The following is a 14,608-nucleotide window of genomic DNA, read 5'->3' on the forward strand; positions in this document are numbered from 1 at the left end:
TTTCAAGGGGGGGGGGGGGGAATGAAGACTTTTGAAACGTGTCTTTTGATCTTGAGACGGTGATACCGAGGAGAATGACGGTTTAATTTCATGATCGCTTTATAATCCCATTAAATGTAATAGCCTGGCTATAGGCCAGCGAATGGGGGGGGGGGGGGGGTGTTCTGAACAACTGTACCATTCATCCTGAGTGGACTGGGGGAACCAGAGCTAACATATGCTATTTCAGCCTGGGTGCTCCTGCTGCAGTCAGAGAGGAGCTGAGCGAGAGAGAGATGCACCATCTGAGTGGGAGCAGATGGCTTGTGGTTAATTTAGCATGAACCCACGGACCCGAACCACCTTTTCCTCTGCTCGTAAACAATCCAGTCAGTGGATCACACACTGTTGATCGATCACACCGCCACTGTCCCTTTGCTGTTGTCTCTGAAGGCAGAGTGCAATAGCTCTCAATTAGCATAGAGACAACCGAAGCTGTGGTAGGAGCAGCCAGTGAAAGGGCTCCATTGAGCGATCTGCCATAAGACATGGACCACCAGAGACGTGACAGGACAAGAATGACTAGTCAAGACATTTGATTTGATTTAATTTATGAGGACATGGTGGCAGATGTGACCAAAGTACCGGACTTAATGTGCTATAACTGAATTTCATGTACTACAACAGTAAACTGTGACCTACTGTCCGTGACATACTGTACTGTATTTTACAGGAAGGAAGGTGATATGCTAATCACAGGAGAGGCTGGTAGAGTTTTCTGAAATCCGAGGACGGGCTCATTGTAATGCGTGGAATGGAATGAGGAATGATATCACCAGGAGCCTCCTCTAGTTAATCATAATATCCAGGGATATTCATGGTTGAAATAAACTTGAACTACGGAAAAATCTACGGATTGAATTGTAATCCAACTAACCCCAACCCTGATGATATCTTTACACAAACACGCAGGACATAGTCGAGCAAGCGTGTGCTCGAGGACAACACCAGCAGTCTCATTAGCTGCGTCCGGAACAAAATCAGGCTCTGAAAGGTCTTCTACCCTTGGCTGTGGAGGTAGAACTATCAAACTAGGGTGAAGATCGAGTGGAGATAGAGAGGGTAGAGAGAGGCTTCAATTGTTCTCCACATTCACTCTATCCTCTCTACCTGTTCTCGGGGACAATTTTAACGTAACCAAAATAAATGGCTCTATCATGACTCACCGCCGAGAAGCCCAGAATAGAGGAGGGGGAGACTGATGAGCGGGAGTGTGGTGGAGGCACAGTGTGAGGCACAGCGGTGGCTGGCGGTTCATTGCTCATGCAGGGCCGTGCCGCGGGAAGTGCTTCAGGTGGCCGGGGCGTTGATGGATGCAGAGGCCGCAGCACATTGGTTCACCTTTTCAAAAAGCGTTTGCGATGCGGGCTGTCAAAAAGGGCCACCGCGGAGCCCTCCCCCCGCCGCTGCTGGTGCTGCTGCTGCTGCTACTGCTGCAGAGCTTTAATGTCAGCTCACCAGTGTGTCGAGGGAGGCTCTCGCGAAATTGAAATCTCAAACCTCGCGGGCGTCAGTCGGCTGGTTGACACGCGGACGCGGAGAAGCCGAGATGGATCGGCTGCGCAGAGAGATATGCTCTCTCATCTCAGGGACAACGGTCTGTCCCTTCTTGAAAATGAGGGGCGGGGGGGGGGGGGGGGGGGGGGGAAGCTGTCGCTTATTTCAGACGACGTTAAGAAGCACTTAGCGTCAGAGCCGTCTTTCTACAAGACGTCGGACATCATTCGATTTCTATAAAGAACCGGCGTCCTCTGTGGTGGCGGCTTGCTCGCCACCCTGTTTTTTAATTGGTAAGGCGCTAAGTGGCTATTGGTGCCTTAGTAAACACACTGACATCCTATCTTAAACTTAACACCGCCTGCCAGCGTCACTTGTAGATAGGGTGACTCAGAGACTGAAACAAAATATATTGTTGTCGTGTTTGCTCGATGAAAAAGTCCTTTTTCTCATTTATTTTTTTACAGCAAATGATTGTTAGGCTGTGCCTAATTGTCCCTATCGTAACGAGCCACCACTGCTCATTTGTTCAGTGATCTCCTCTTATGTGCGTTCAAATGTCTGAGAATCATCTGCTTCTCTCTTGTCAGGTAGTTCATGTTTTTTAGTGCTGTGAGATAGAGACAGCTCATCAATACGGGAGAGCTGAGATGGATGAGGTGTAAGATCGGATTCGATGATGGAACAGCAGAAGGCCATTTATTTTGCCGTGGCCTTTCCCTCATAACAATATTCATGATTTTAACTCAATTCGGGGAGAGAGGAGCGAGCGAGCAGGCGTTTTTTTCATTTTGTTACCATATCATTAGTGTGACATGACAGCCGTTATTACACAGCTAGCGTTCTCCGCATGGGAGCAGGGCACTGGCTAAAATACCGTATCACAGACGACACTCCTCAGGAAACTGTTTGCCACACTGACAGTTGCTGCTTTCATGATCCACAGCTACCAAAAGACATCAGAAGGATCGGCGGGGGGGGGGAGGAATGTTATGATTACTTCAATATTATGTCCAATCTGAATCTCGGGAATATGCCTTGTTTTTTGGGGTCGCCACGAAAGCAAATGATGGTTTTTAACGGTGAAAATACCAGCCTGCTCAAAGATGGCCGTCAAGTCAACAGAGGAGAAAACTGAGGGGCAGGTATCCGTCAACCCTGGCCTCCCCATCATCACGCTTCTTATTTACCTCCGTGATTTGAAATGCATGACATTCCAAGTGTCCGCCGTCTGGGAAATTGATTCTCTCCGCTTCCTCTCCGCCCCATCAGTAGCGGTGATCAGGCGAGTCGACCGGGGCGCCGTGTGACAACACGCTAGAGAGCACCGACCTCCCGCCTCCCGCCCCCCCCCGCAGCTGCCAGGAGGAGATGGAATCGGGAGTCATCTCATCCCTCTACTAGTCATCAACTTGTATTTCTTTATCGACACCTGCATGCTCGAAAGCTCACCGACTGTCATTTCCTTAGATCTCTATCGATTGCATAATATAGGCGACTGCCTGGACAATCTGCAGAGGGAATATCCATATCCATATCCATATGGAATGAGGAGGAGCATTGCGGGTTGCTATGAGGACAGACATGAGAAAAGTCCTGCTCAACTCGAAATAAAGTTGAATGGGTCTTTTGGGGCTGTGGAGACCCAAGTTGATCCAGTAAGTAAGTACGTGACACGGCCAGGACTCTGAAGTTCTGGCTCCAGTCCAGTATGATACGGTTGATTTGGTCCGGTTGTGATACAGTACCAGAGTTCTGGTAGAAAACACGGCCTCACACGTTCTATTCCCATGGTGCGTTGCCTTCATAATTCATGCAATACTGTCAACTTTCCTCCAATGGATAACGATAGCTCGTTTAAGATGACGTTCAAAAGCTTTATTCGCAAGGGTACTATAAAAAGGAAATTATGATTCCGCCTTCCATGGCTTTCAAAACACCGCCACAACTCACATCACGTGCAAAATACCCGCCAAATAATAAAATGTTATTATGTGTGTTGTAAAGTGCAGAATTGCTTAAAACGACTATATGACCATAGTCCAGGCTGCTACTGTCGCTAATAACTCACAGAAAAAAGCATTACAGAAATGTGTCCCTGAATGCTCATAAATCTAACACGGAGCGTGTTTTGTGTTTTGTGTGTTTATCGTTCCAGGTCTGAAGCGTAGCTACACCTGCGAAGTCTGCAGCGTCACGTTGAACTCCGTGGCACAGTATCACGCACATCTGCAGGGCTCAAAGCACCAAAACAAGTGAGTCTTCCTATGCGGCATAGCAACAAAGCTAATTTGGTATTGCTAGATACCGAGAGGGCGCGTGATGTAAATCGGTACTACAGTAGATTGAGGAAATACATTGTTTAGTATGTTCTTGCTGTCCTGATGTATGTCCTTGAAATGTAATGAGCGCTGTCAAGGAGCCCCTTTTACATACCGCATCAGACGTACAGTACACAATGTTTCATGCATATAGATGATACATTTAGAAGAAAAAAAAAGAAAGCTGAGCGGCTGGGACTGAGAGAGCAAAATCTCAGAGTGGGTGGAGGGAGGGGAGGGTGGGGTGGCGCGCGGGGGGGGGGAGAGTCTCTCTGCTTGCTGCAGGCGTCTCTGGATCTTTTCCCCACTTAAGTTCAGTCTTATTGAAAGCAATTAGAAGTTAAGGAGGAGGAATTTGTCTAATTGAGCCATTTTTTTCCCACCGCTTCCACGTCGCTGCTAATTGCTGGCCGCGGTGCCCACAGGAGCGCGCACACCCAGAATCAACAACCGCTTCCAGGCACACAACAAACAAACATCCAGAGAGACTGAGAGAACACCGACACACAACAATTAGCCCACCTTTCTCAACTCAAAGACACCTCTCTAAAGACCCCTAACAACACCCCGCGGTTCACACTCACAACCTACAACCTTGTTTTTTTTTTACCAAACAAGAGTTAGTTGACAGTAGCAGAAAGGGGCAGCAGAGGATGGGGAGGACAGGGGGTGGAGGGGGAGGGGGAGGGGGTTTGGGCAGGGGGGGGGCTGCTATAGGGCAGAGCTTCAGCCGTTAGGTGTGATATTGATGTGCTTGCCGCGGCCTGTGCGGCGTGTCCTGGAATCAGATCCCCCTCCTCTGTCAGGGACGCTCCCTGGCTGTCCTCACGTGTTCCACAGGGAGCCCGGGAGATGTGAGATATGAGACACCGCGGCCCCGTGCTCCAGTCACGCTCGCCTCACACGCACGGCTCGCTGGAGCTAGTGGCTTTCTGCGCAGATCCCTCCTCCCTCCCCCAGCAGCCCAGAGCTCTCTGCACACACTCACACACAGACACACACACAAATGCACACGCTGCGCACGCATGGGCACACACACAGACACGCGCACTTACACATACACACGTACGCACACGCACACACACACACACATACATGCACACACACACGCATACATGCACACACACACGCACATACACACACACACACACACACACACACACACACACACACACACACAGCAGATCACAACCTCAGCCTCCCTTTTCATCCAGCCGCCCAGGCGAATCCACACTTCCTACAGTGGTCACTGGTGTATTTAGGTCATTGTGTTACGCTTGTTTAACCAGAGAGAATAGAGGCATATCTCTGAATGAATACTCTGCAGAAAGAGAGAGGTGGCAGGGTAGAGATATTATTGTTGTGTGTCTCTTGGGTCCTTTATCACAACGTGACAAAAAAGGACTTTGAAAAAAATTATGCACGCTTGACATTAAGTTTCCCATATAACTGTGCAGTGAATTGATGATTAATTACTCTAAAAACAGTACTGTACATTAGTGTTTGCTTTGTAATTGCATATTAATGGCATCGGGTGGTTTGTATTAAGTAAACATATGGACTGTATCTAAAGACTGTAATTACATAAACCGCTCACTAACCCTATACCATGCAATTACCAAATGACTAACTAACAACAACACAGAGTACTTCACAGATATACTGTAGGGACAACACACTGTAAAGCGATAACAACCTTTGATATGTAGGGTGTAGTACAAAGACTTTCACACGCAATCCAGGCGGCTACACCTAAAGTATGTGATCATTGTTTCCTTTTTTTTCCTAATGTGTCATCAATCATCCATCATTGCTTACTAAAGGCATGAAATAATGCACCAGAAACTGTACCGGGGTCAGATTGACCTGACCATGTGGCTCAGGCTCAAACCACAGAACCGTGACACACGCACACGGACACCAACCCGAAATGTGACTGACTTTGAAGCGAGTCCAGGAACAGCTCATTGAGAAAAATTCTGGTCGGCAGAGGGAACAAATCCAGATCCATTAGCGGGTACTACTGAGAAGTGTGATCAATACCCCGCTAACAAGCCAGCTACACCGCTTACGACAGGGCCCGATGCTTTAAATACTTCAACCCACTCCCGTGTTCGCTGCTTCTGGCCTCCACAGCTGAGTGTCTTGAAGTGGTCCTTTTTAAGGTCGTCCTTTGATTTACTATCTCAATTTGGATGGCTGGCCAAGTTTTCTCTTTCTTTCTCTCTCTCTCTCTCTCTCTCTCTCTCTCTCTCTCTCTCTCTCTCTCTCTTTCCAAGTACTGTATTTTCAGTGGTAGCCTAGCTGCTCCACATTTGAAGCCCCCCCCCATGTTCGGGACCTGTGAGGAGGAAAAAAAGCTTGAAGTCTTGTCATTGTGAGTGACTGCCCTGGGGTCTTTCTCTGGGAACTTGTCTACACTGACAGAATTAGCCCAGGGCCTGTGCGTTGGTCCCCAGCCAGGAGGTTTGTGCTGAGCCCGGCTGATGGCCCAGGACATAATGGCTGGTCAGTGTTAAGTAAGGGGGGAACGTGGAGGGAACGTGGAGGGAACACCACTGACCTTTAGCTAAGAGAACGCAGAGGGAGGAAATATGCTGCATGTGCTGCTCTCTCTTGCTCTCTCTCTCTCTTTGTCTTTATCTCTCTCTCTATCTCTCTTTCTTTCTCCCTCTCTCTCTGTCTTTGTCTCTCTATCTCTCTTTCTTTCTCTCTCTCTTTGTCTTTCTCTCTCTCTCTCTCTTTCTTTCTCCCTTTCTCTCTCTCTTTGTCTTTCTCTCTCTCTCTCTCTCTCTTTCTTTCTCCCTTTCTCTCTGTCTATCTCACTCTCTCTGTCTGTCTCTCAAATTGAAATACAAAGTTGCTTTATTGTATGCATTGCCAAAGCATACCCAACCTTTACATTACAAGACATAACAATGAAAAGAAAAAGGAAGACATATGTGACACGTTCTAATGCTTTGGTCCTCATGTCGGGATCCGATGTAATGATCTGACTTTTCTTTCGAAAAATGTGAATACATTTCCGCGTTGTTGAAAATCAATGAGACATTGCTAGACAACTACCACAGCTTGTTTTCTGAGCCTAACAATGTAAAGTAGTGTTCTAGTTAACTAGGTAGCAGTGGGGATTACTCACCCGATCCATTGCATTGCAGTATTTTGGCTTTTTGACTAGCGAGTTTGTGTTGTGATTCTCAACAATGTTGAAATGTAGTTCCGTGTTTCAAAAGAAAAGTCCCAACATTTTGATTGGTTGCCGATTTGAGGACCAAAACACTAGAACGTGTCACATATGAATGGTAGTGTGTGTTGTCTTGGACAGAGGAGGAGGGTCTCTGCATCATTCTGCTACCCACCCAAGCCCCCCACCGTGGAGTGAGTGTCAGTGTTTCATCTGTATAGTAAATTAAGTGTTTCAGAAATGAATAAATCCTAAAGTTCGTTTTTTCTTCTTCTCAATGTCAACAATAACAACTGTGTTATTACAACAATACAGATTTCCACATACAATACACATTTTCCATGGTGTGGCAGGAGGTTACATATTTTGCAGCTAATGTGATACATTCACTTTTCTCACCCAATAAGTAGGACAGTTTTTGATTTGGAGATATAAAAATCATAGGTTATGAAATTCAGAGTATATGTTTTAGAATTGAGGGTCGAAAAAAGGTCTTATACTTATACAATGTTCTACAGACTCTCTCTCTCTCTCTCTCTCTCTCTCTCTCTCTCTCTCTCTCTCTCTCTCTCTCTCTCTCTCTCTCTCTCATCAATAGGGCCAATTACCGTAGCCTACCATGCCATAGCATACTAGAAGCCACTTACTGGTCATTGAAGTGATCCACAATGGATATTGTGTCAGTCCAGCATTACACCCATGCCTCGTGTGATGGGTCCACGTCATGGAAACGGGTGTGTGTGTGTGTGTGTGTTGAAGGCGAGCTCACCTTCTCAACCAGACCAATATGTGAATGTCATAATGTAGGACAGGGTCATGTGGCTGTCTTCAGAACCACGGAAAACCACGGTGTGACTTGAAGGAAGGCTAAGATCATCTCTGTGTGTGTGCGCGTGTGTGTGTGTGCGTGTGTGTGTGTGCGCATGCGTGCGTGCGCGCGTGTGTGTGCGTGTGCATGCGTGTGCATGCGTGTGCGTGTGTGTGCGTGCATGCGTGTGTGTGTGTGTGTGTGTGCGTCCGTGCGCGTGCGTGTGTGAGTGTGTCCGTGTGCATGCGTGTGTCCGTGTCTGTTTATCGTCTTCCGTCATCAGAGAGATTGATGAAGGAGCAGCCAAGGTAACAAGTGCCCCGGTCACAACATGCATTCGCCTGATTAAAAGCGAGGTGAGCGGTCCCGGGTGAGGGGGGTGAGGGTGAGGGCGGGGGGGGTGGGATGAGGGCGGTGGGGGGGTCACTGTGAGAGTAAGAACCTTGTTCCCTCCAAGCCCCGCTCCTGCACTATCGATAGGTCAAGTCAAGCAGACAGCCTCATTACCATGCCCCTGTAACCAATCCCCCCCCCTCCTCCAGCCATCCATCAACGGCCAAGCATCCCCGCCGCTCGCCAGTACACGCGCACACGCGCGCGCACACACACGCACGCTAATGGTCTTCCGAAAAGGCATTATCTGCGTCCTCACTCATTCAGCCTCACCCACGCCTGAGTCTAGGGAGGAGGCTCTCTCTCTGGCAGGAGGTATTTGGAGGCTGTGATTTGTTACGGCCATTTCATAAGAACGGTCCTTTTTTCCGCGCGAGACGGATCTCTGGTGTGAAGGATGAGACCCGCGCGGGTTTGACACCGTAGTAATTCCAACTTGAGGCCGCAGTCATCCAATCATATGAGATAATGTTCACCTAATGAGAGGTCATAAATATGAGTTTTAATCTCTCGACACGGTTCGGTTTCTCGTTACAGCACAATAGCGGTGGCAGACCGGCCGTAGCAGAGGAATTCAGACCGTTGAAACAAATCTCTGTTTTCTCCCAGGTTTCTAGTCCCTGAAAGCGAGGTTGAAATATCATTTCAACTTCTTGTTTTCTTTTCACATTTTCACCTACCGTACCTGTGATGTCACGCATAAATGGGATATTTTGAACCTGGGGACATTGCAAGTCCTTATCGTCGGTGTGGCAGATAGTGATAGTAGTAGTAGACTAGGCTTGGGATTGGATGCTAGGTCGCTATGAGACCGGGGCTTTGGCCTGTGTGAGGTGACTCACGGTGTGTCCTTTGCTGTGCGCCGGGTCTATAAAACGCATAAAACCTAATGTATTCACAGCTCAAATCCAGCCTGTAAAACTGTCAGACAAAAGGTGCCTTGATTTATTCTGTTTATCCTGGTGGCTTGTGGCGTGCTAAGCCCGGGACATGAAACAGAATGTCGTATGGTGTATTATGGGAGTGCCAGTGTTTGGATGCTCCCCAAGCCCCCCAAGATCCCCCCCCCCCCCTCCTCCCAAACACACACACACACACACACACACACACATAGACAAAGACACACACAAAGAAACAGAGACACACACACACACGGTCACAAACTAAGTCACATGCCCTGATGCTTTCAGTTTGTCCCTGCAGTCACAAACAGGGAAACAGTGGGTAGGCTTTCATCCAGCCTCCTCCAGTACACCTGCTGCTGCTTCTCTGCTCTGCCCCCCGCCCCCCCCCCCACACACACACACACACACCACCACCCCTACCCCCCTGAAGACAGGGCCGATAACAACACAAAGGAAGGCTCATGCATTCTGCTGCACTGTGCTGACATCTCTTTGTATCCTACCTCTCTTCCCTCCTGTCTACCTTCCTGTGAAGACCAATTTACAACCGATACTGCCTGCTGTGCCCCACTTCCAAACACAGTCATCACTGTTTTGTCGCTTCTGATCCTCCGCTTGGCCCCCGAGAGCTTCTTTTTTTTTTTTTCCATTCCCTTTTGTTTTAAAAAGTAAACAGAGATTACATTCCGAGAACAGCTCAAAAGCGAGATATTGACTTTCATTTCTATACCACAAGTCAAACACGAAAGGGGAAAAGCTTCAAAAAGTGAAATCGTCTTGTTGTTGGTAATATAATGGGAAGTGTCACTAGCCAACAATGGTGAGAAAGAGCACAGACACAGCCAAGATATGAAAGACTAGTATTGGTATGATTAATGCCCAGACCATCTATAAAGTCATACTTTCTACTAAGATGTTTTATCACATGCATCATGTACTGTACGGATGAAATGCAGAAATGTGTTTCTATAGGAATGCGTGACGTTAGAATTATACGGTTCTATCTCCATTTTTGGTCAAAATTTAGTTTTTTACATAATCTGATCCATTAGGTGTTTATTAATGCCTGTGTGGTGTTATTTTTTAAATGTTGAAATGTTTGAGTTAGTAATTAATAAAATACAAAGGTTCCATCTCGCAAAACTTTGACGCTCAATATCTCTGAACTACCCTAAACGGAGATAGAACCATATCATTCTAAGCTCACGAATGGTCTACCCTATTTCTCCAGGAATCTGCAATGTTACTCCATTCCCATCAACATTCTCCTTGCATTGTTAGGGTCAATATTAAAATACAGTATTCCTTTTGAGTGTTGGAGATGGTTCTATCCATCCTGTAGACATCTGGAGCGTCTCTCAGACATGACAGACTAGATCCATATGAAGCCCAGGGGACTGGCCAGGAGGGAGCACATCCCCGTGAGGCACGATGCTGCATACCACAAATCCCCAGCCTCCTAGTCCGACACACACACACACACACACACACACACACACACACACACTGCAAGCACACATATATACTGTACTGCACGCATGCTCACACACACACACACACACACACACACACACACATACATGCACACACACACACAACACACACGCACACACACACGCACACACACATACTGTACTGCACGCATGTACACACACCAAAACCAATTCCAACGAGCATACTGTACTGTGGCACATGAATACAAATAAACATGTATGTGTCTTCAAAGCAAGAAAGCTCCATAATCCTCCTTGACACTCTGTCTCATTACAATGCAGCTCTGCACACAGGCAACACATCCTCCAACACATCCTCCCCCCTCTGTGTTCAAGACCCAAAGTAGCGCAACGGTTTATTTTTCTTTCGTTCTTCGGTTCTTATTTTAGTTTTTTCCCTTTCTATGCGTTTTAAATTGGAACAGAAGACAACGATATTGTGTAGAATCCGAAGCCCTGAGTACGGTACTTACAACCACTTAGCGGACAATGACTTTTCATATCATACACAATATTGTTGTCCTATCGTTTGTTCCAATTGAAAATATCTAGAAAGGAAAAGAAAAGCAAGAACCTACAAAGAAAACAGGCCGCCCAGTACCACTTTCGGTTTCTCAAGCGCTGATGAAAAGGGAAACCGTCCGACTGTGTTTGGACAGGGGCGGGCGACAGACTCCATCTCAATGGCAGCTTAAACGACCATATATACTGTATATATATAGAGAGAGAGTGTTGTGGAGAGAACACTTTAGAGGTACGAATTTAGATGGCGACGGTATCGAGCTGCAGCTAATCGGGGCTGCAGAAACAACCGCAGGCAATCGATTCTGAAGGAGACGAATCTGGGGGATGCTACAGCTAACTGAGCTGAGCTCCACCACCGCAGGGTACAACTTTGGGGCTTGTTTTTGCTCCAGTAGTGTTGGGAATGCTAAACATATTGACCGTGTGTAACAATGCATTGTGTGCCGAGGCAGAAAAACATCTGGAGCTGGAGGGGCTGTTTTATGTTTTTGAAAAGCCCATCTTTCCTCCCCAGTGACCATAATCCTGTCCTGTGTGATGGCTTCTTGAGTTATAATAATGCACAGTGGGGGGGGTTCCTGCAGAGGGTCGTAAGCGCCCGGGCTGGCCTTGGAGCCAGGGACCAATTAAACGCTTGTATGATAACGCCTGATTTCGACATTCATTGACTTCCTAATTATATCCAGACGTGCTGTGAGATACGGACGTTTGAAGGGCCGTATCGGCGGCGTAAAAAAGAGAATTGTCAATCCGAAATGAGACGGGGTTCTGTGTCAGTTCACCTACTGATTCTCTCTCTGACACTCTCTCTCTCTCTCTGTGTGTGTGTGTGTCATGTTTCCAACACGAGAACTCTCCATCCATTGATTTACCCTTCCCCTCTCCGGAGGTGATTTGATATTAACTTTATGTCTTTATTTCTTTATTTATAGCTTCAGAAATCTCTCTGTTGGAACTGGAAGCGGCTCACACTGTACGTCAGACACGTGAGAGAAAAGTGCTCCGCCCTCTTTGCAGCACGGCCCGTTCAAACAGACGCGTCTTCAAGGGCGGCAGAAATGAAGGGGCTTCTGGCTTGATGATCAGTCCCTTCAGCTTTCACTTCATCCACAGGCACACACAGCTTCATGTGAAGCCCCCCCCTGCGAGGTCTCACAGAACTACATTACCATAAAAAGACGAAAGGGAAAAGAAAAGTGTCAGAAACACGTTAAGAACTTGTGTGTGCTATAATATGCAGAAATATGCCGGCTCTATGAATACACCACCTGGAAGGGTGTAGGGATATATCTTTCGCTCTGATTTCAGTATAATGAGTTGCAGTGTGTAAATCCTATGGACAGTGGCAGTTTTGTATGCGGAAATTGTCTTGGACAGGCAAACTCCCTCTCCCATACGGTAGCCGTAAAACCCCAGGACTATCATAAGCTGCTACATAGCGAAAAGAAACGAGGCAGTTTATCACGAGGGGGAATTAACTTCAAAGGGACTCAAAAAAATGTCCATGTGGAATATAGGCGCCCCGATATGAATAATTCATGAATAATGCTTCGCCAGAGTAATATGCTGACACAATTTGTCACACTCCGTATGAATACGTAAGTTGCGTTTTTCGGCCACGTGGGAAAGGGTTCGGCACACTCGGAGGGTGGTGTGGTTTCCGTTTGCCGCTTGCACCCGGCGGAGCTCTGTAACTCACACCCCCACTTCATGGTGAATTACTTATGACGCCGTTTGCCTTAAGAGGGGGAACCGGGGAGTCTTGATGTAGACCGTTAGCCTGCCGAAAAATGTAACTTTCCTCTGACATGAAAGCAAAAAGTGGTGGTGGTAGAGGTGGTGGTGGGGGGGGGCTGAAGGATGTTGCGGTCTCAAAGGCAAAGTTCTTGTTGTCAGTTTCGGGGGAGGATGTGGGCTCTTGAGGGCTGACATTCTGATGGAGAGGATGGCAGCGGCAAGCAGCAGGGGGGAGCTCTTTTCAGAGGGCAGCCGGTGACACGATAATGACTGTTGCCACTTTACGTATGAGGAACCTTTCACACCCTTCTGCAGCATCGCTGAGTGCTCTCGCCTGATTGGTCATTCTCAGAATGACTGAACAGAAGTGAGGGGAGTCTGCTGTGATTCTAAAACGCCTCGTGTAGATTTGTTTGTCTCAACGAAGGTACATGAATGTACAGTACATGAATGTACAGTATATTAATGTACAGTATAATGTACAGTACATGAATGTACAGTATATGAATGTACAGTATATGAATTGATTTGATTAGATTTTTATTAGGAATTTGCATAGAATCATTTACGCATCATGACACGTAAGCGGGGTACACACATAAGGATTTTCAAAATCTTAACCGAAATCTTATCTGAGACAGACCCCACACATGAAGATACAAAATCTTGGATTGAACAGCCTTGATTGTATTGTGTGTGGTGTGCGCCAATTTTCCCATTTCAGCACCCCACATACATAAAGATTTTCGTTACGACAGACTTCAGACTCTCTAGAGTCTCATTCCCCAAGCCAGAAATCTCGCGTGAACCCATCCTTTTAATATTGCCTTTAAATTACAAAATAATTAAATTAAGATTCTATAATGATTAAAGCACTTTGAGCCGCAACGTTTGCAGGAAAAGCGCTATACAAATAAAGTTATCATTATTATTATTATCTAACGTAGTACCCTGACTGACCTGTACGAGACAACCATGTGCGACAGGGCAAATAAAGTGCTGAATAACGAAAAGAAGAAGTCAGCTCGCTTCTTGATTGGCTACATTCCATCCACGTCATAGTTGGACTCGCGAGCAGGGTTGCCAGATGGGAATGACATTTTCCACCCTAACCACAGTCTAAAACCGCTAATTCCACCCAAAAATCTGGCAACCCTAGGATTTCTGGTCGTAATTATTGAACACATTTGACATTTACGATTGCCGGCCACGCCCATTTTCCGAGCAGGTTGTCGGGAGAGATTGACTCTTAACACACCTCACACCACAGGATTTTGTTATAGAAAAATTTTAAGAGCCATCTGATAATCGAGCGTTTTCTGTCTTTGGTCGGAAGGGGGAAAATCGGGCCAAAATCGGTCAGAAAATCCTTAATGTAATAAGTAATGTAATGCATAAGTAATGTCCAGAGGATAGCACTTAAAAGCATTATTTAAAACACTTATTTCCAAAGTGGTCCTCGATGGAAACATAAAATGAAATAAAACAAAACATCACACAGCATAAAACAGCATAAAAACAGCATAAGAACACAGCATAAAAAATGTAATGTACAGTATATGAATGTACAGTACGTATATGACGGTACTCGGGTCATAATTCTACCTGTAGGGAGGACTCTTGAATTATGAATAAAGATTTTCACCTGATTCTGAATGTGATATAATTAGTCAGGCTGGTGACATAAGGTACTTAAATGAGGATAT

At 46.5% G+C, this 14,608-nt stretch overlaps 1 protein-coding gene across 2 annotated transcripts in view; it reads left to right on the forward strand.

Annotated features, from left to right (window-relative positions):
- zmat4a (zinc finger, matrin-type 4a) overlaps positions 1–3,795 on the forward strand; it is a gene marked incomplete at both ends in the record, with an annotated part of 81,607 nt that extends 77,812 nt beyond the window's left edge. For both annotated transcript variants that reach the window (XM_080532778.1, XM_080532779.1), the window contains one exon: positions 3,695–3,795. In XM_080532778.1, coding sequence (XP_080388904.1) covers positions 3,695–3,795 — 101 coding nt within the window. The remainder of the gene's footprint in view (positions 1–3,694) is intronic.
- Positions 3,796–14,608: the final 10,813 nt, after the last annotated feature.

This window comes from Nansenia antarctica, assembly GCF_963989245.1.
Source record: "Nansenia antarctica genome assembly, chromosome: 5".
Taxonomy (NCBI): domain Eukaryota; kingdom Metazoa; phylum Chordata; class Actinopteri; order Argentiniformes; family Microstomatidae; genus Nansenia; species Nansenia antarctica.